Source organism: Meleagris gallopavo, chromosome 3 (genome assembly GCF_905368555.1).
Source record: "Meleagris gallopavo chromosome 3, MGAL_WU_HG_1.1, whole genome shotgun sequence".
In the NCBI taxonomy this organism is placed as follows: domain Eukaryota; kingdom Metazoa; phylum Chordata; class Aves; order Galliformes; family Phasianidae; genus Meleagris; species Meleagris gallopavo.
In genome coordinates, this window is record NC_139406.1 from 35157563 (window position 1) to 35180486 (window position 22924).

General features: G+C 34.8%; 1 protein-coding gene across 3 annotated transcripts in view; it reads right to left on the reverse strand.

The window, feature by feature from the left end:
• Positions 1 to 22924, reverse strand: part of INVS (inversin) — an 82683-nt gene that overhangs the window by 44852 nt on the left and 14907 nt on the right. For 2 of the 3 annotated variants that reach the window (XM_085220620.1, XM_085220621.1), the window contains 2 exons: positions 5752 to 5925; positions 1755 to 1922 (listed from right to left, as the gene is read on the reverse strand). In XM_085220620.1, the coding sequence (XP_085076746.1) occupies positions 1755 to 1922; positions 5752 to 5925 (342 nt within the window). Of the gene's footprint in view, positions 1 to 1754; positions 1923 to 5751; positions 5926 to 22924 lie in introns of those variants that run through there. The other variant, XM_019613891.3, reaches the window with a different exon arrangement.

A 22924-nucleotide genomic window follows, 5' to 3' on the forward strand; every position in this document is an offset into this window, starting at 1 on the left:
CCAAGCAGGTATCTAAAAAGATAGGTAAGAAAAACACTTAAGTTCTAAGACATGACAAGATTTTACTAATGGGTTAAATTCAGAAGCATGCACACAAAAAGAAAATACTTAAAATACTTTTATACTTAAAAACAAATTCGATCATCAGATAGATTATCCAGTAATAATGTTTCCTTATCATCAACTTTTACAGCATATTCTGGGAGCTAAATTGCTTTTTCATTTAAACTTGTAATATCTTATGCCCACTAATAAGCACACGTAGTTATAACAGTGCAATATGAACAATTTGGTTCATACAGAAATGCATAGAAAAAGACTAGAGGGACACAAGAACATGCCATTTTGGCTCTCAGAGGAGAAAACAAACAAATAATAATAAAAAAAAAAAGCACCAAATAATCTTGACGCTGTTAGGATTCTGGATTACTTAAACAGAGACTTTGAAAACACCTTTAAGAAATGACAAATATTTTTGAATTTTCGTAGTACACCTTCCTCCTATTTCCTCCCTGCCATATAGGAGAGAAGCAAGTGAGTGTTTATGTGTGGGCCTTGGTCCTCACATAATTGGCTGGGGTCAATCTGTGTTTAGAATCATAGAATCATTAAGGCTGGAAAAGACCTCAATGATTAACTAGTCCAACTGCCCACCTACCACCAATGTTGTCCACTACGCCATGTTCTTGATCATGTAAAATTTGAAAGTCTAAACTTTAATCCAGCAATCTATACCTACTTTTCAGCAAATTTATTTTCCTAGTGTGGCAGAATAATAAGATGGGATATATAAATTAAAATTGGTTTAATCTTGTTTGTAACAATTTAGAGTGAAATTACAAATATTTTGAATAAACAAAAGTAATACAGAAATCACATTAATAAAACACTGGGAATTTTTCAAAAACTATTTTTATTGTAAAGCATTTCAGCAAAGATTATCAATGTGATTTAGGTAAGAACCCACATATTTTCACATGCCAGGGGTAACTTTTCAGCTTGCAATATAATCAAACAGACACAGAAGTCATAGTTAGCCTACAACCAATGTGTTCTTCTGAAAAACATCTGAAAGGCAGAGGTGTAGAGAGATTGTTATATTGAGTGAAAATTAAACTGAGACTTCTGTATCCTTTCAGGTTAGTGAAGTTTAGAGATTTACATGGAACAAAAAATCAAGGTTGAAATCAAGCTAAGGGCATTATTTCAATGTACTCATTACAGCTGTCAACTAAAGAAATGAAATTAGAAAGAAAATATGATATCAAGGAAGAATTATTAAATATGAACAGAAAAAAAACTCAAATGAATTGACCAACAGCTGACTGATCACTGATCAACTATTTCCTAGAATTCTAACTCAAAAGACAAAATTTGGTATTACAATAGTTAACAAAAAAATAAACTTTCAAATGATGACGACAAGACACACAACAAAGAACTCACCATGCAATTGAGACGAGTAATGTGTTATGTTCATTTTAAGTAGGAGAACTTAATGAATAGTTACACATATGAAAGTGATTAGAAGCATACAGGTTACACACAATTTAGAGCAAAGATATTCACTTATAGAACATGGAAGAAACATCCTTCAATATGGCAAAAATATCTGAGATGGTTTCTTACTAACTTCTAGGTATCAGAAAATGATTTAACTTTTCGGTGGACTCAAAAGAAACATTTCAAGAAAACAATAAATATTTCTATCACAGAAAAGTAATAAATACCAAAAGGGTATCATATTTTCTTACCAGAATACATTTCACTGTGTGAATTGCACTAGGATCCTTATTGTTTGCTGCCCAGTGAAGTGGAATTTTTCCTTCAATATCTGGGATTCCAATATTTGAATCATGTTTTATAAGAAGTTTCACGTGCTCAGGGTTATTGTAGTAGGCACTCCAATGCAATGCAGTTTGCTGGAACATAATAATCATATTTTACAAAAATGGTAAAGAATACATAGAAGATGAAAATCAAAATTTGTTAGAACTTGAAATATGATTTAATTATATTTTCACAGGGTAAAAAAATATTTGAGGTCAGAAGGGACCTCTAAAGATCATCTAGCCCAGCTCTCCTGCATCAACCAAGGATGATGCTTGCCCTTCTTTGCTGCAAGGTAGCACTATTGGCTTATGGTCCACTTGATGTCTAGCAGAACTCCTAGGCCACGCATGCTCAACCCACCACCCGCATGTGGCCCAGCCCAACTAGCAATGCGACGCAGGCTCTGCCCCACACCATCTGCCCCAGCTGAGGCTCTGCCACACCAAGCAGCCTAGTCGGGTCGCAGGAGCACACCCATTGCTCAGCAACAGTCAAGTGTCAGTAAGCTATTAACACTGAGTTGCAACCAAGGCACAGGGAGGGTGCCATGCAGTGCCTGCTCAAGTTATAGCAAATAAAAAAGGGTACATTTTGATCCACTGGCTAAACACAGTCCTGTGAACAGCAAAAAAATACGCAGTCTTCCTTTCCATTCTGATAAAAGAATTTGAGAACAGTTCTCAGGATTGCTGAAAAAAAATTGTATTTTTTTTTGTATATTTGCAACTGCGTTTTCAGTTGACATAAATATATTACCTGAGAATCACAGAATTGCAAGGGTTGAAAGGGTCCTTGAAAGATTATCAAGTCCAACCACCTGCTAAAGCAAGTACCCTACAATAGGTTGCAAAGGTAGGCATCCAAGACAGGTCTCCTCCATAGGAGATTCCACCACCTCTCTGGGCAACCTGCTCCAGTGCTCTGCCGCCCTTACCACAAAGAAGTTCTTCCATGTTTGTACAGAACTTCCTACATTCGAGTTTTAGGCCATTGCTCCTTGTCCTTTTGTTACACACCACTGAGAAGAGCCTGGCCTCATCCACTTGCTTCCCATCTCCCTTCAGATATTTATAAACATTAATCACACCCTCCCTCAAGTCTTCTTTTCCCCAGGATGAACAGATCCAGGTTGCAATTCTTTGTGTTCCCGCGCAGGATGTGAATAAGCCACAACCCCATCCCAGTTACCTTGGAATTCTGAGCTGAGCTGAATTCCAAGATGTCTGGAAACTACAGAAGGAAGGTTACTAAATGATTTGCACAAGAATCGCTAAATTGAAAAAATACTTAATGTAGGGTAAAGATAACAGTTCTGTGTTTTTCAAGTATGCAACAGCCTCTCAATACTGGTGTCTGGTAGAGGATATTCTATGCAGATATAGGCATTAATCCCGGGTAAAATCAGCTTTAAACAACAATAAACAAGCCATCTTTTGTTATACTTCAGTAAAAAGGACTGGCAGTAAATGGAACATCAGTACCTAGGGTGAATGACAACTCAGAATCACAGGTTTTTAAAAAGAACAAGAGTCCTATTCATTTAAGTGAAGAGTAGCTATTACTCAAAGATCTTTGCTACTACAGCTTGACCTAAATCTAAGCCACACCATCTTACATGAAAACCACATTGAGAAGTTCTTATGCTTGAGATGTAAGTATTTCTGGTAAAAAGCTAATTGCTTTGTATGAGGATTCTTTGACTATGGCAAGAGGATACTATACATGGCACTTAGCCAGCCAATAGGGTAATGTAATCAGGTGCAGCAATTTCCAGCCTAGAGAAAATACTGGACCTTGGTATTAAGCAATCATGTCCAGGTTAGAATAATCACTTGAAGCAGGTCTCAATAACTGAGCTTCACTACACAGAACTCCAGTGATTAGTTAGGTTTTCTTCAATTCAGATATTTCTCAGAATGATATAAATTAATGGAAAAACATATCAAAAGATTATTTTCTGCTAGAGCAAGATGGCACAGAATATTGACACTGGACACTGATTTGTTTTGAACAAAGGTTTTGACATTGTCCTTTATCACTCAGAATTCCACAGGCTGAGTATGATTGAATCTAATCTATATGGACCAACAGCAGTCCAATAAAACACCAAGTAGATTTATGCTCATATTGCTAATACCTGACACTCAGTGTTTTTCACATGTGCTATCAACGTTCATCATTACAAAAGCAAATGTTAGTATATTAATAAGTAATCTACTGAGCAGACACATCCCTCCCAATTGCCAAATACTATCGGGTTATAAGAAGCAGAATCATTTTATTTCCCCCTCTTTTCCTTACCCTCACACGTCAGCAAAATATTACATAGCACTTTGATTTGAAATTGGAGAGAAATAACTGCTGCAAGACATTTGTGTCTAAATTAGCATCCCTTAATAGTAAGACAGAATGTGTGAATTTACTATCCTAGCCTTTACACCTCTCTAAAGGAAGAAGGCAAAAGGAGCCTATTCTTTGTGTTTGTTTAGGCTTTGGGCTGTTATTTTCGTACCATGGTAACATAGTATGATATTGAAATTTTTTGTTTACTCAGTTGCTCACTGAAAAAGAGCTCATTCTAAGACATAACTAGGGGGGCTGCAAGAAGTACCCCACATACAATGACATATAGCCTAACACCAAAGCATGTTCAATCCACTGCAGTCTGTCAGAATTTGAAATTAAAAACTTCTTGCAGTAGAAGTTTGAAAGAAGCTAACATACGCCATTTCTTAAGCGAAGCTAAAGCTGACAAATGCATATGGGCATAAAAAGGTTTCACTGCTAACAAACCAGAGCAGCTTTCCCTTACGGACTTCTCTCACAATCTACTTCTCAACCAGTTACCTACACAGAAATAAACGTAAAATACAGCTATTCTCTGACATTTTCAGGAAATAAATTTGACAATCTTGATGCATACAGCTGCAGTAAGGGAAATGAATAAGCTATGTGCCAACCAGGGCTGAACCTGTTGGTCTCTGTTCCCAAGAGTGCCTGAATTCCATCCTTGCTACTTTGACTACTCATGACTGGAACTGGAATAGAAGTGCTCTACGTTTTGTGGAAAATCTGGCAATGCTTTAATACTGCTTTGGAAATCTGTTGAACAAAAAGCAAGGTCCCTAAAAGGTTTTGGCTGGTTTCCAGATGCTTTTGTTAATTAATTATCGTGGTCAGGAATCAGCATGACCTCTCCAGACTGAATGCTGTAATTACAGCCAGGGTTTCCACGATACATATTAGAACACCCTGGAAGGCAAACAGCTGATTGCTAGGGCACAGGCTGCTTCAACTCTATTGTCTGGAGAAGACAGGAGATTCATTTGTTGGAAAGAGAGCCTGCAGATGTCTTATTCTGCTTCCCTGATGATAGAATTAGATAAGGATTTTAGAGTTTACACAATGAAACCGCTAGAAAACCCAGTTTTCTTTCGATACAATAAAAACAAACTACATGAGATACGAATGATGATATGACGATGCTCACTAAAGCCAGTCTTGCCAAATTGGTATGTTAATCATGAAGTGATACAAGTACTTGATTGGAGCACTGACATTTGAATCAACGGTAGATCAGTGCCTAATGGGAAGATTTTTTGCATGAGTTCCAAGATCATTTACAAATTGTAGAAAAACAGCTTTTCTTCTGAATGCTTACAAAGTCTCCATTCCTCTATTAGTTTAAGTACTCTGAACACAAGTGTCAGTGAACTAGCTACAATTAAATTTTACATTATCATTGGGAAAATGTTAATATTGTTAATGGTGATCACTATAATATCCCTGATTGTTGCTAATTCAAAAAATCAGAAAAATTTTGTTAAACTACTGAAATAATTTTTCCCACACAACTGTTTTTTGCAACTTCAATTTCTAAACCCGCTACATTGTCTTAAAATAAGTAATACTTTTTACCTTGTTTCTGTCCTGGGTATCCACTTCTCCAGGTGCCATGTGTTTTAGCAGCAAAGCTAAACATTTGGGGCTTTTGTGACGTGTAGTTAAATGTAACGGTGTCATACCCTCTAAATCCTTCTGCATCCAGTTCCCTCTACGAGCCAGTAAAAGTTTCATGAAGCGATAATTTCCCTGGGTAAGGAAAATTGGGAGAAATTTCAATTTATAAAACAAAATGACAGTACTGTTTTGATATATTTACTGTTGCATCACAACAACAGTACACCTCTATTACAATAAACAACACCTCTGAGATTTGGAAACCCATAAAAAAGATTTTTAAGAAACCAAAATGTTAAGTTCATATCTTCTTGTAGTAGAGTGTAAGACCTGGCTCACCATGTAACAACTGAAATAAAACCATTAGATATGGCTTCAGCAGACGGACAGATATCAGATAGGGAATAAAACTAAATATAAGAAAGAGTACAATTTTCAAAATGAGAATAAGAAAAATAACATGAAATGATTTAGAAAGAGAAAATGAGCTCATCTGAATGAGTAAAAAAAAAAATCGTTTCTTACGATTTTAAACAGAGATCTGTATGTGAGTTTTGATCTACTGCGTGCATGATGAATGGATGGTACAAGTAGCCTTGTAACATTCATTTCAAATACTTAACACTCTGGACTTAACACGTTTTCAAAGGAAATAACATAGAAATACTCCTGTGCCTAATAACAGGGTGGATTCCTCCTCCAAAAAAAACCAATTTATTTCTCTTCTCAAGTCATCAAGGAAACCTTTCAAAAATTAAAAATATTATCATGCAATCATTAAGAAATTGTTGCAAACTGAGCCTTGATTTGCTTCTGTCCCTACTTGAAGGTTATCTCCCACATAACTGAAATGCTACATAAGATATTTTGATGCTTTCACTTCAGTACCAAGCACACTGGTTTTTTTCTGAAATTGCTCTCAGCAGTTAAATTTCAGTGGAGGATCAGCAAAAGAGATCTGGAATAGTAACTCAATAAAGCAAAATATTTGAAGTTAGAAAAACTTGCGTGAGCGTTTTAAACATCTCCATTCTTTCAACAACTTACCTAAAGAGAAAGGAGTGAACTGTTTCTCTGTGTTCCCCAAAATACTAAGTTTTGTCAGCTTCATATACTAACAATTAAAATATTAATTAACCAAAAATACAATGAAAAGAGAATGTTCAGGAAAGGAGAGAAATAGTGCTAATTCCACCCACTCAGGGATAAGCTGCAGTACTTGATCAAGCTTTAATAGACAACATACGCAGGAAAGGTGACACACAGACCAACAGAAGTCATATCTTTGTATTCTTCTGCTTATGGAACAACCTGCAAATTAACATGTTCCAGTCTGTTATAATACTTTCACAAATTCTGTATGCTAACTTAGTCCCTTTACATTTCCCTGGGGGAAAAAAAAAAACAAAACAACCAACAATGGGAACAACAAAATGTAGCCATGTGGACAAGTGGAAGCAATTGTAAGGAATGGAAGTACTTCTGTATATCCTAAGACTCAGATTGTGAATCAATTTGTAGAGATGAATCCCAGAGATGCCCACAGTATCCAGTGCCAGGGTGTACAAATATTTCTGTTTCCTCTTTCAAAAAGTGGTATAGCAGCCTTAAAGAGTGGAAGGGCAAATTTCACACGTTACCGTTCTGGTCTTTGTCTAATAGACTTGAGCTCTATTTGAGCAGAGTGGATTTGATCAAGTATGCCTAAAACAAATATATGTGACTATTTTATTCCTGTTAAGCTATTTTATTTCAAAATAAAAACCAGGGAAAACATATCATGAATATGCTCAGCCAAAATAACTTTTTTCTCCTTCCACAGTTTGTTGTCACTGACCCCTGCTCTTCAGTGAAAGCCCTACTTCTGCCAAAAATTCCACTACAAACCCGTGTGCAAATGCAAACTTCTGTTGCCAGAGACAGTCAACAGCATTCACAGCAAGGTCAGCAAGTAGCGAGTGACTAATTCTCTTTTTTCTGCTCGATATCACAGGAAGCATAACGTTAGCATTCTATCATTTTAACACACAGACATGCACCAAGGCATGCACTGACATACAGCTGCAGAACAGGAAAACATTTGCACAGCTACTAATCCATGCAGAACACATACAATATGAACTAATAATAAATTTGAGGATGAGTTAGGGACAAGAAAATTTTCCATTATTACCATCGTATTTTACAGGTAAACATAAGAAGAATTTGTAAAACTCATTAAAAAAGGAAAAAAACTACCAAAAAAATGCAGTGTATCATGCTGTGGTTGGCAATTATATTGGGGAAAGACAACATTAAATAACTTGAGAGAATATTAGACTTGGAAGAAATAGAGCTGCTATTCTCTATCACAGAGGATAACACATTTGTTTTGTTTTCATTATTTCCTAATCAATGTCCATGCACACATATGAAAAAAAAAACAAACATGATTTTCTTTTGTTGATGGATACTTATTGAAAGATTTACAAATATACTGCGCTTTCAGAATGAATTGAGTGGCTAAGAAGACTGAAAGTTAAAAAAACACATAAAACTAAGGGAACGTATTATTATTAGAGTTATAACTAAGGAAACATGCATTTTCATTACTAGTTTCTTTCCCTGTACTCTATTTTATCTTTGCTGTTACCATTTTTCTACCAGTTACTACTACATTACTCTGTTGCATGCTTAGCCAGCAACAAATGCCCCTCCTTAGGAAATGAATCTGCAGTAAATCCCCTCATTCTGAAACATGAAACATTGTTTCTTCCAAACAGTTTATGATTAAAAACAAAACAAAACAAACAAACAAACAAACAAAAACCCACAAAAAACATTACCAGAGATGACAACAATGTAACAACAATGACCTTTTACAATACTTACTTGCAGTTCTCTTCCTTCTCTTCCCGGTGAAGTACTGGATTGACGGAATACCTGATACACAACTGAACCCAACACGGGCACACAGGTATAGGTAAAGAAAAAAATCTCAGTAACATCATGAAGCCACACTAACATCTGAGGCCCTTCTGGTCCAGGTTTCAGCCCCCAAAACACGCAGTTCAAAGCAGCTCAGTAGTACGGCAACACTTAGAACAATCATTATTTTGGTATTACTATTGAGAAGATTTACATAGCATTATCCATTCTAGTACCTGGCATTCCAGTAGCACAATAGGCCAACCAACCTAACATATAGAACACTATCATAAAAATATAGCTGTGAAAATATTTCAATACTCAAAAAGAATGTAGCAGATTCTTACGTTTTCGTTTTTGTTTCCTACGTTATGATATCAAACAATAGTGGAAAGATACAGAGTTGTGAATGGATATATATATATTTTTTAATTTACATTCTCAATAAACATTGGTAATGTAATACTGACGTCCTTTTGTAGTCATTTCAAAATTAAATATTCCCAGGGTACAGAATAAATTGTCCTGTTTCCGTGCATGTGAAACTGCATTACACACCATCACATCTTCTGCCTATTTTGGTATTCTCCTATTTCTTCTATTTTAGTATTCTCTCCTACTTCTAGTATTCTGAACACGCAAATCCTGTCCTCAACTGATAATAATGCCTTATCTTGTCCTTCAAAAAAGTACTACTTGTGATGCCAAGTTTCTTAATTAAAAATATTGACTAATACTAGATTCAAGTGCATCTGTTGAGGAATTCTAATATATTCCTTCCTATCTCATAGCGCATATTTCAACAGTACTTGCTTTCAGCTTATTATCAAATTATTTACCATGCTTTTAGTGTCCTAATTTTCCATTTAACTGCAATTTTCCACCTAGCACGAGACTTAACGCTTTTTTACAGGCCTAACAAAGGCTATCCGTTGAATTTACCTCTAGAAAATCAGTTAGCAAAATGTCAGGTTAGTCTCAAAGAACGTTCAATAAAGTAGCGTACATCTTACACTGTTTTCTATTTACATTTACATATCTATCTCTTAGAAACTTACTGTAAATCCTTGCATGTTACTGAGGTCAAATAAACTACTTTTCTCTGTTACTTTTCTCTCTATATAAGACATTACTCGCCTGTTTTCCAAACAAAGGACTCCAAAACCCAAACTTTCATGATTCCTGAAGAATGTTTAATCAACTAAAAGTATTTTTCATTTTGTCCCTTGCTGCTTCTGTGCTGTTAAAATGAGACTTACTAACATCAGACATTAACTACTGATAAGAGCTCCTGACACAACAAATGGCCATAACTAAGCCTACACAGTGAGCACACAGAACATTGCAGACAAACGGAAAAACGAAAGTCACCACAAAATAGGGAGAGCAAAGGTCTGGTTGTTTAAAAGGAGTGCATTTTGAGAGAACACAGAGGGAATAATGACACAGCAAACTGATTATCTGTGACAGAAGGGATTTAGGATATCTGATAATTATACATCGTTCAATAATGTATTAGCTTACTAAATTTTGATTTTAGAAATACATTATTAAGTAGCACTTATGAAAAATGTGTTTGTTTTTTTTTTACTATTTTCTCTATATTCTTTCATAAAAAGAAAAACTATTTAATAATCAATAACTCCTCTTCAGAGGAATATAATTCACTTATTTTTACTCTTTCTGGAAACAAACAACCACAAAACTACTAAGTTATTATTGTTTATTGCAAACTTACAACAAATCTGTTTTTCTAATACCACACCAGTCATAATATGGGTAGCGATTATACTTTTACAGTATATTAATAGTGCTTTAATTTTCCTTTTTAAACTAGTACATCATAATCAAGACAATATAACTAAATATAAAACAGCCTGAGAGTAGGAAAACAATTGCATCACAGTTTATTGCCTACATGTTCACTTACATACACAGTTTATCTGATTTAGATCCTGTCTGGGACAGAACCATAGTTGGAAGCATACATGGAAATTCAGCACGCCTGGCCACTTACCTGCTTTTCCAAAGAAAAGCCTCAAATCCATTATTTCTGCCTCAAATACATTATTTGATTTTTTAAGATGATAAAAAGTCAGATTAGATATTAAGCTTTTTAAACCCAAGACTCCTTAAAAGTAATCAAGATTTATAATGGAGTTAAGATACAATCTTTGTTATGTCAAACGCAAAGCTATCTATAATTTCAGTAGTGACACGCAAGTCTCTAAAATCAGTATATATCTACATGGTGACAAATACTGAACTGTGTTGTGCACTCAGATACTTAATGGGGCAAAAGACGAAAAACACAGAAACTTTCCAGATTTTAGCTTAAAATCTAACCAGAATATAGCAGTCAATTTGCACCACTTTTGCATGCTTTGCCAACAGACTAGCACAGATCCTATAGCTGAAGTTGAGAAATGCTCTTCACTATCAGAAGCTTTCAAGAAGCAGTGAGTATCAAAGAACTTGAACTCCTAAATTGCTGAAGCCATAATATACATCCTCTTTTAAAACAAAAACTGCAACTGAAGTTATTTTGCTCATGTTCACAGACAGTGTAGAAACAGCTGTCTTCGACCTACCTGGTCTTACAGAAGATAATCTTACTACATAAATAAACATGCATACTTAAACTTGCTTTTTCTTCCCAGCAAGTAAGTGCAGAAGAAAGAATGCTTCACTCCGCATAACAACTTCATCACGTATTTTCAAAATCCAAGAATCCTAATGTATTTGGAAAGAAAAAAAGACTATGCAGATGCTAGTTAACACTTTCTTTTGAGATTGTTTCATCTATCAGCATCCTTTTGAGAAGTATGTTTCCACAATGACTTAGAATGACATGGAGCATATGATGGACTTTCTGTCATCAACACCTGTCAGTTTTAGTAGCTTTTCAGGGAACTTAGCTGTGACTATCATATTTCTAATTATATATATATACACGTGTATATATAAACAGAATATTGTTCCAGAAGAACAAGAAATTAAAATATCAAAAGATGCCTTTTGATACGCTTATATTATCAGCTAACTGCCAGAAATCTGACAAGAATTCTTCAGAAAAGTTATTAAAATATAGGCTGGCAAGTGAAAATGTTAATTAAATTTCAAATAATTATTTAGAGTTAAAAATTAAGAAAATGTGTGCTTTGAATTAAAAAATAATTGTTTAAAAAAGTATGAAATAGTGAAACTTCTTTATTTCTAGTACTCTGAAGCTGAATTAAGAATGTCTGGTTAGAATAACTATTAGCACTGTATATATGACTGCACCATTCTGACACTCTTGAATGCTTCTGCTCATTTTAATTTTTGAACAGTTCTGGGGAAGAGTGCAATCAATACAGCTCCGCAGAATCTCAATTTCTAGGTAAGTGAGTAAAGTCACCATCAAAGTGGCAGGCTGTCTCTCCAGTGATGACATATTATGCCGCCATGTAAGTTTAACACATATAATACTATTAATTGAGCAAAAAAGCTTACACATTTTTAGTATGTTAAAATGCAAATACATTTTGATATAAATTTTAATTGCTATGTATCAAGAATACACAAAATTAGAATCACAGACAAGCTCCTAATAATTTTTTTTTTTGCTTCATGTCTTCAACAATAAATATGATTTTGATATGTAAACTATGAATAAGGAAGGAATCGGGAACATAGAATCATAGACTGGTTTGAGTTGGAAGGGACTTTTAAACATCTAATTAAAGCACCCCCACCCCCTCATAGGCTGGAACACCTCCTTTTAGTCCAGGTTGCCCAAAGCCCCATCCAACCCAGCCGTGAACATCTTCAAGGATGGAGAATCCATCTGCTTTTCTTTTAGCTTAAAACCATTACCCACTGTCCTATCATTATACGCTGTGATGAACAGTCTCTCCTCAACTTTCTTGTAGGTTCCTTTAGGTACTGGAAGACCACAACGAGGCCTCCCCAGAGCCTTCTCCAGGCTAAGCAAGGCCAGCTCTCTCAGCATTTCTTCACAGAAGCGTTCCAGCTCTCTGTGCATAATTGTGGCCTTATGCTATTTTATCTATTTTAGCAATAGTTCTTAATATCTGAGACTAATCATTCTTCATTAAAACATGGAAGGTACAAAAATACATCCCTATTTGCACCAACTGAGAGGTTGAATAATTTAAAGGATTTCATAAATTTAAAGTATGGATGTCTGGAAAGGCAAGGATGCTGTGATGTCTTCTGTGCAGCAAACTGCCAGCAGATTTACATATGTGAAATAGTTCTTTCAAGTTAACTATGGCAAAAACACTACCAAATTTGACACTAGGTTTAATCTCACAAAGTATCTTTTAGCAACGTTGTTAGCAGCATCCTAGTTTCACAAGTAAAAACATTCTGCATAGCTGAAAACCTTATTTACCACTTCCCAAGTTGGTCACGTCCGTCCATCTGGCAAAGCATCTTAGGCAATACACCTGCCAACAGTAGGAATTGAGACCAGTTGTATCAGATGTTTTGACTGAAAGCAAGGCAGTGTCTGAACTTCGAGTACTTCTTCCTAAAGCCTCTTGCAAGATTGCCTTCAGTATTTTGGTTTCCATAGGAATGGACAAAACTATCACCTGGCATACAGTCAAAGAATACAACAGAGACAAAAACTGACCAGTGTTGTAAAAACTAAGATAAAACTGTTTCCCAGAATAAGTTAAAAGAAAATAGGTGCTTACATCTTACAGTCCTTGAACTCATTTCTCCATGGCCTGTACTTGCTTTATCTGTGTAGTGTTTTCAGCTCTTCAGCTCTTGAATTTTATAGTCTGCCTATAGAAATCAGTCATTTTCATTTAAAAAATACTTCAAGTATGAAAATGCAAGAAGCACTCTAATTTCCAGTTGATCTCAGTTCTACTGTTACTGACTTGTTTTCCTACAGTGAAGACACTCAGCGCAAATACCCAAAAGACAGTCTCTGGGGATTCATGAAAAAACCTGACACACATCATCCATATTTACAGCATCACTGCCCACTTTGAGAATACTCTACAACCAAGTTTATAAAAAAATAAAATAAAATAAAATAAAATAGAAATTGTACAGTGACTGAAAGATTTGTTAGGACTGATCTCCTTCTCCAAAAAAGGAGTATTGGAAAATATTTGTAACATTCACTTTCTTCATCTTAATGGCTTTAAGTTAAACTGTATTGAAGTAGGAGTAGTTTTAAAAGGCTAATACAACTCTGTGATAAAGTAATCTTCTCTTTCAAAACTGCTTTTTCCTATATTCACATTCTCTTCCAATCCTAGTAAAGTTCTGACTGATATCCTTATTTGTAACATTCTTTCCATTTCCAGTAATTGCCTGTATATTCTGGATAACTACTGATGTTTTGCAAATGTCTGTTACTGATTATTTAGATGTACATTACCGAATATCCCTTGAACTGCCAGTTCTTCTCCTAGAGATGCAAGACAAGTTAGGATGGTTCTTTGAAAGCATTTTCACTAGACAATGGATGCCTATACAAAAAAACTGTATAAGCACATAGTTTAAGAGGACAAAACTCTATCAGATATCTTAAGTTCTTTAACAAGCCATTATGTGAAATTATTAAAAAACTCCATACCAAATTTTCTGTTTTAACAAATAGTCTCCAGATGCAGTGAAATTTCCAGGATTATTACAGAAGTTGAAGACTCATACAGTAAATAACCTTTAACAGCATAAGCTTATCCCTTGCTTGAAATAATTATTGTGATTATAAATAAACACATTATGATATTTCACAGTGTCTAGATATACTACAGGGAAGTGTGAGAATAAAAAAGAAGTCAAAATCTACTCACAGTACTGGGAAATAAATCAAAGCCTTAGTAAACTACTCAGACTTCATCTTAACATTCACAAAAGTACTGCATTTATTTCTCTCTGCTCGAAGCGCAAGCAGATAAAACAATAGGTCAAACTTGGTTTTATTTCAAGTGTTCTTAAATCTGCACCATAGTTGTGGAACATGAAAAAAACCACGTTCTATGCATATGTAGACCTATATTTAAATATTTCTATCAGAAGACTACATATATACTATATATACATAAATACATATATACTATGTATTTGTTAATAATAACATAAAATACTTTATATTTCAATAGCAATAATTTCTCTAATAAAAATGGGTAACGTTCTTCATTAATAAAAATTTAAGTATTTGAAATAGATCTACAAAGAAACCAAAAAGACAATTTTAATAGATAAATTGAATTTATATTTTAAGAAATGCTATTGATTTTTGAAAAACTTCAGAATTTTCTTGTGTGGTTTACACATGCCATTTTGTCCTGAGAGTGATTCATCTAATTCTCTTTCATCAACAATTTAACCTACTGTTTACAGACCAAAAAAGAGAGAAATAAATGAAAAACAAGTGCTCCTGGAGTTTGTGGCTGGTCATAAGATCTGAATTTATATTTCGAATACCTTCTATCGCAACAGCCTTTCATTCTGAATCCAGCCTATCTAGCATACTATTGATTCAATTGACAAGTCTGAGCATCAGATTAAGGACGTGTCAGTCACCTGATAAAAGATTCCTGGAGAATTCAGCAGAAAGGTGTCATGCTTCAAAATGATCTGTTCCTGGTACTACATGTATTGAAGAGTATGTGCAAATATTTCATACAAAACAAATACATTTAAATTTAAAATGAAATTAATAATCAGTGGAAACAAATACCTTCACTTTTTACTAAGAAAGCCTGAAAAAAGTCACCTCATTCAGAAAGAAATCACCAACCAGCTCACAAAACGAAACTAAGCCAAACTGATGAGCTAATACTAGAGATAGTCCTGCTTTAATTTGTCAGTGACAAATCTGGACACAAACAAGTAAGTGGTTTCTCAGTTCTAACAACAATATTTCTTCTTGTAACCATTAAAGATCAGTCTTGAGGTCAGCTGTGGAGGGATAATTAATGCAAGAATGATGTTTTGGAAAGGACACTCAAACAGGGAGATGCCTTTGCCTGTAAATCTATTTTGTAAGATAGAGACTTGGAAGCAGACATCAATGTCCTGAGAGAAGAGCTGGGCAGATCTCTTGGGCACTGAGGGATGCCACAATGCTACATTTGCTAAAGGAACAACAGTAAGTGAAACAGAATGAAATCTACTCAGATAAACTCACAACACACCAAGTACAGTACTATGCTTAGTAAGAAGCACATTTTTAAGACGCAATCATTATTTACAGGTTCAAATGCTGAAGAAATTTTCACCTATTATTTGAAGAAAATAAAATGAGAGAGTTATCATTGGTAAAAGCATGTAAAACTAATCTAGCACTTGAAAAACAAGATAATTAAGTCAACTTAAAGCAGCCAAACATCCAGCAACATGGAACAACTTTCTGTCAAAAACAACCTCTGCTCCTGCCTGAACAAAGTACAACTGTCCTAAAACATGCCTATAAGCTGTTCAGCTCTAGTCTATCTTCCAAACAAAATCGCAAAATCTGAGTCTTTTTTTATTATTATTTTTTATTTTTTTTTACAACAGAATTCCTTTATTGTCTTATCTATTCATTGCTTTCAGCCTGAAAAATTATTGCTATGGAAGTGGAGCTAGAAAAGATCAGATAATAATGTGGAAGCTGTCAGCACAGATGCTCTTCTAAATTTTACTCACAGAAGTTTGAAAGTGAATTTAATAAATGAAAACAAAGTAATTCTATCAGCTGGCTGTATAGATATTTAAGATATCATTCCATATGCTATACAGAATTAGTTCCTTTTTGCTGGAGCTTTAACACAAGGAGAACTTCTCTGTGTTCCACCATCATGGTTTGTACTTAATCCATGACTTCAAAATTTAGAAAATCAACCTAGTTGGAAATTTTTTTCTTTTCTTATTATTTTTAAAATGAAATTTGAAATGCTTGAGATGAAGACTGCTCAACTGAAGCACTAGTATGATAATACATGTTTGGGGCCTGATAACATTCTCTCAGGCAGACAGGATTGTGAAAGCTAACTTCAAGCATGAGAAAGATGGTAAAAGTAGATATAAAGACAAAGCAAGACAGATTAGCAGTGCAAGAAACACAGCAGAGATGATGCAGAGTGGTGAAATTATATTGTGCTAGGAAATGAGGGAGATGAATTTGTACAATGAATGTAAGTCAATCAGGTTAATGAAAATAGCAGACATCGCTGAAGGAGAAGAGAAAGAATGCAACACTGAAGGTGATGTTCTAGTTTGATAAAGAAGGGGATAAAATGGGGAAGCGGCAAATCATTGTCATGGTAATACACTTGTCCATTAAAAAAAAAAAAAAAAGATACTCAGAAGGGCAAGGATTTTAGTAACAAATATTGGATAAAGCTCTAAAAAGTAAGATAAGTAAGATACTGAATTATGACACACTTTTCACTATAACAAATAGAACTTCACTATTTTAAGGTCATCAGTAGTTAAAGATGTTAGCTCCTTGAAAGAGATGGCTGTTATATAAAGGGTGACTTTAGCCAAGTACTGCAGAAAAGCCAGTGAAGAAGTTACATAGAGAAAAAAAGATACCGATGTTGTTCCAGTTAAGACTTGATTTGAGTAAAGCAACACAGGAAAATTAGGAAAAAAGCAAGCATTATTCTAGTAATTTTATGAACAAAATCCTCTTCTAAAATCTAGCTCAATTATTTTTTTCTGGTAAAGTAAATACTAGTTCTGTAAACCTTCTGAGACATTAATACAAAAAAATTATTTGTTTTACTAGCTTAGTCATGCTTTTATCGGATTTAACTTCTTCAGAAGAACACAAATCTTTCTCCAAAAAAGCAAGCAGAGAGCAAGGGATAAAAGCAACAACACATGAAATTCAAGTAACAGCACACTGCAGCACTTGATAATAGTCCTTATTCCACGTACAGCAGCACTGAAACAACTGATTTTATCTCAAAAATGAAAAAAGAAAAAAATAGAAAAGAAGTCCTATTGGGCTGCCAAATCTTTACAACAAAAGATTAATAGTTTCTTCTTAGCTTCTGCTAAGTGATTTCTCCCCATTGGTGGTTATTTTCCCTCTCTATGTCATAATCTTTTGCGTTTCTATTTCCCACCTGAGCTTGCTTTTTTGCAAGACACAAAACCAGTCTGTCTTGGTACCAGGCTGCCAAATCTGTCTCACACAAATTCTACACATGCCTTCATGAAAAAGGGAAAATGCATATGCTATGCATCCTCATTAACTGGAGAGATATATAATTAAGCATGAGGGGGTTAAAGCGTACATTAGCCTATTCTACTTCTCTATCTATTACTTTTTAAAAAGCTTTCATATGTCTTCTTCCTTGTTTCTGAAAGCTAACCATCCCTTCTTCCTTTCAGCGAGGCTGACATTTGACAGCTTAACATAGCTGACAGGGTTACCCAACAGCCCACCCTCCCTATTCTCAATCCAATTAGACCTCTAATCCTCCAGATGAAAGGCCCAGCTACTCACGTTCCTCATGACAACGACAGCTATTGATTATTTGTCACTACAGCTAACACCTTCTCTGTCGAGGCCACTCTGACAGAAGCAAACCTACCAAATTAGACAGCACTTTATCTGCCCTGGAGGCCAAATGGCACAACAAGTAAAGGCTAATAAATGGTATAAAAATGAACAAATCATAACATTATGACAGGTTGATCGTTGCCAGCAGCTTCACAGCTCAAGCTTGATGCTCTGTTAGACCTGTTCCTTCCCTTTTCTCTTCCACTCATGCTCCAACTTTGACTGAATTAAAGGCCAGAACAATTAAGGCATTTGACCAGCAAAGATAAGCTAGGATAGAAGTATCATCAAGGGACACAAATGTCAATAGCAGACTACCGTTTGTCAATAAAAACATTCCAGAGATGCAAATGCTCATCACTCTGCTCTCCACTAGGTTGTACTGATTCCCCTTGTATAGAACTCTTCACAAACTCACAGAGAAACTCTGCAAAAATTAACCCTGGAAACTCCAAGTTGAGGTGGGAAATGTACTTAGCAGACAAGGACTCACATCATTAAAAAACGAATCTCAAACTATAGGACAGAGATGTTACAGTTACCATTTCAACTGATGTGTACACAATTTTCCTTTACTTTTTTCTTTTCTTCTCCAGCAGGGTGATACAAGCCAGAAATACATGTTTTAATTCATCATTACAAATCTTCTTAAATTGATTCTTAAGAAAAATCATTCATATTTCTTGGACAACATACATCTGCTTTCACAAGCCACACTGCTCCATGGCAAACTCCAAAAGCAGTAACAGTGATCAGAGGCACAGCCCCTCAACTGACACTGTTTAACGCAACAAATGACAGAAAAAGAACATGAAAAAAATATATACGGAAAATTCCAAGCCCCCATAACCCTGGGAACATTGTTAAGATCATGCAAATACAGGATTAATGTGAGTAAAAATACACAAGTTCTTGAAATGGTTAAAAACCAATTAGTACTGTCCTACTATAATTGATCAGATTATTTATCAACTCAGGCAAAAAGAATGTGTTTTCCAGTACTTTTACACTTCTGAAGTTACTTACTAACAATAAAATAACATTCAATAAAATGACATTAAGATTTAAATGACATAAAAGCTTCTTTGGTTTAAGCAGATAGAAGACATGAGTATCTGCTATTCTAATTTGGAAAAATCTACAGTTTAACTGAAGAAATTGTTGCTGTGCAACATCTATGCTGTCTAGATGCCTAGAAAACTAAGTACAAGGGCAGCATAATACTATTTTTTAAGGTCTAAATACTATAAACATGTATTCAGTATTAATAAATAAATTAATTATTTGTCCTCAGACCACTGTAACTTCTCAGGTTTATGAAATATTCTTGGCGGTGAACATGTATTTATTAATTGATGCAATTATATTCGGATGGTTAAACTCTTTGAAGATGTGCATTTCACATGTATCATTATTATTGTAATGAGTAGTACCATATAAGTAATATCACATAAGTAGTATCATACAACATAGATATTAAAATGAACAATTGGCAAACAGAACCCTTAACATTAACATTGCCCTAAAAAATGAACCTAAAGGACATTTAGGTAAATTGGGTCTCATAAAATGCACATAAACTGGTAAAAATACTAAAAATTTGAAACTGTACATACCATTTCTAGGAATAAAGTTAAGTTACTATTATACTTCTCAAAAACGTACTCTGAATACAATAAATCCCTGATAAGATAACTATGTGGATTTTTCTAACGTCTTAGTAAAACATTTCTTAGATACATTTTTATTTTCAGTTTTTAAAAGCCTTCGAGTTCATTTTTTCTTCTTTAAAGCTAGGTTAGTTCAGAATTTATAAAATTCAATTGCCACAAAACTATCTGTGCTGAAAGAGACCTCTAGTGGCAGATGCAGCTGAACTCTCCACACTAAGGACAACTGAATAAAACTCATGCACTAGCAATAGGGAGGGTGTTCACTGTATTCCCAGGAGCTATTTTGGATTTCCAAAACAAAAAATTCCCTTACTGTCTATGTTAGCAACCTCCTACTTATCACAGGTTATATGTGCTTCACTACTTAGCAAACTCCAATTCTTTTTAACATACAACTTGTTGACAGAGCAAAGGAACATATAGCATTCTCCCAATTTGATTTTGTCTACTTCACTAGAAATATGCTCATTTGGTCTTTTTATTTTAAGTCTCTCATTTTTATTTTTATTTTTAAATCTTCAGCTATGATGGCTAAAATCCCTGGTGCCAAGTAATGAAGAAAAAATAATATTCTTGATTTCTAATCATAGCAGCAAAATCTGAAAATGCATATTGGATATATTTGCCCAATGTGTTGTCTCTTCTTTGAGTATTTCTGAGTTCTCTCCTGTATGACTTATTTAAGATATTTTGTTAATCACTGTTTTTTTGTTTGTTTGTTTTTGTAAGCATGAATCTTTTCCATCATTATAGGTAAGAAACAGAAATCATGTATCATGATACCTTCAAACTGTGTTCCACACCATTTGCTTCCCTGAGAATTATATCTGAACATCCTATATATATCACAAGAATTAATCTTTTCATCTTCACAAAAATCATAGATGCACTTATTTTTTGTTCTATTTTTAAATCAGGTTTGTAACCCTTACAACTAGAACAAAATCCTTCAAAATAGGGATGCTACAGTTTGAAACTTTAGCTTTCAAAAATTCTAAGCACCCCAGGCAATGGAGATCAACACTTAACGTACACATCTGCATTTAAATGAAAAACATTACAGTTTTCAAATATCCTCTACTATGTAGTATTTAACTAAACACTCCACAAGTGCCCTTACTGCACATCCTCTATTTAAACCTTTCCCATCCACCTTCAGGACTTGCTTCTACTATTCTACAAGAAGAAAACTAGTATATTGCTACTACAAGTGGCAGCAGATAGACACATTCTTGTCTATAGCAGACTATTGAGCAAATCTACCAGATAGTTGAAGTATAACAAATTTTAGTGCTTCAGACAGCTTTATTTCTTCTCTATCACTATACAAACCTATCCAAAGTCAATGACAGACACCATTTTTTTGCTGTTGTTATTCAGGTATGTGGTGATTCCTCTGATGCATAAAATGACTGTTGGAAAGCAGGTACATTCAGGGAAGTAGTCACAAATTGTAAGCAGTGTTTTCAAAAATGATTTATTAGAACCAGTAAGTTTAGCAACCAACAGTTACTGAAATAATTTTCAAGTCAGTTTTAGTGCCATAGTCTATAGACATATTTATCAATGCAGCCTCCATAGAAACAGTGTCTGATCTTTAGCTATCCTGAAATTCTGATCTAGATCTTGAAGTTAAAAAGCCTAATCTAAGATGCAAATTTCACATAACCTTTTCCTAAACTGTGATTTTATACTAACATAAAACCAGCAAGAAAGCAGATTCAGATGTCTTAGTATTTGCTGTGTGAGTGAAATCAGACTTGTAAAAACAGTATTTCTGAAGTTTTATCTTCTGCAGACAAGAGCACTGGCTGGATTTTAACCCACAGTTTGACAGTAGAGACGGTTAACTGCTAGATACCAAATGAGTAGAGGCTTAGCACTTAATGAGTAATCAACGTGTATGCCCTTTTACTGTTATGAAAGCATGACAAAGTGTGTAAGCTGAAAACTGTATATTAGTCTCTCAAAGTAATGCCCAAATCAAGGTCTCCACATCATCAAATCTGTTATTCAGCTTTTACAGAAAGCTGAAGAAACTGGGCATCATTTGGTTTCAATTAAGCTGCTCTCTAGTTTTTACCACAAGTGACTCAGAAGGTCCTCCCTCTTCTTCACACCTTTGGTGCAATAATGAATCAAGATAAGAATTTCTGAAGTTGAAAAATGCACAGGACAGTTTTCCGACCATTCTCTTCATATCTAGAGTTGCTTGCTTTCCTAGAATCTCAGACCTTCTCTTTGGCTACATACAAATAACTTTCCTGACTGACACATGTGCAAGATGCTACCCTGCATATTTCAATGGGGAAACAGTGAAATTAGGGATGCTATGTTGGAAAGCTGATCTTCCTTAGAAAAGGCCAATACTTTGATTTCAACAGTATAGATTTATGCAGAGGTAAAATAAGTCTAAAGAAGATTTATGGAGACAGACAAGATACTGAAAGAAAGCCACAGCCTCTATTTATAAGATTCAGAAAACTTCAAAAGGCTTCCCTTGTCCTCCCTCAACTCAAATGGAAAGCTGCTAAATTCTTACTATAAGGATTTAAGATTTTTTTTTTTTTTAAATTTATGGGGTCAAGGGTCATTTAGTAAACTCCAACCTTGCAGACAGAGCAACTTCCTAGGGGATCATATTGTAAATCAGACCTCTGTAACAAAATGAGTGGTTAGTTAGTTTGTTTTTCCCAAACTTTTCCTGTAGTTATTTTTAATCATTTCAATTACCTAGCTTACAGCACAAATTAACTGTAGTATTAGCACAGCCAATAGTGAAAGCATACAGAAGCATGGGAACTTGCCCTCAAAAGGCAGAAAACGAATCATTATTTTGTAGAGCTCATTTTCTGACTCATTGAACAGACAGCAGTTCTGCAGTTGTGAAAAGTAGGTGGGAGGAAGGGGATGGGCAGGACTAACCCTTTTGCTGATAAACAGTATCTAGATTAGCTTATCTGCAATGTGATACATGCAAGAAACATTGCCTTCTGTCACTAAGCATATTCACGAT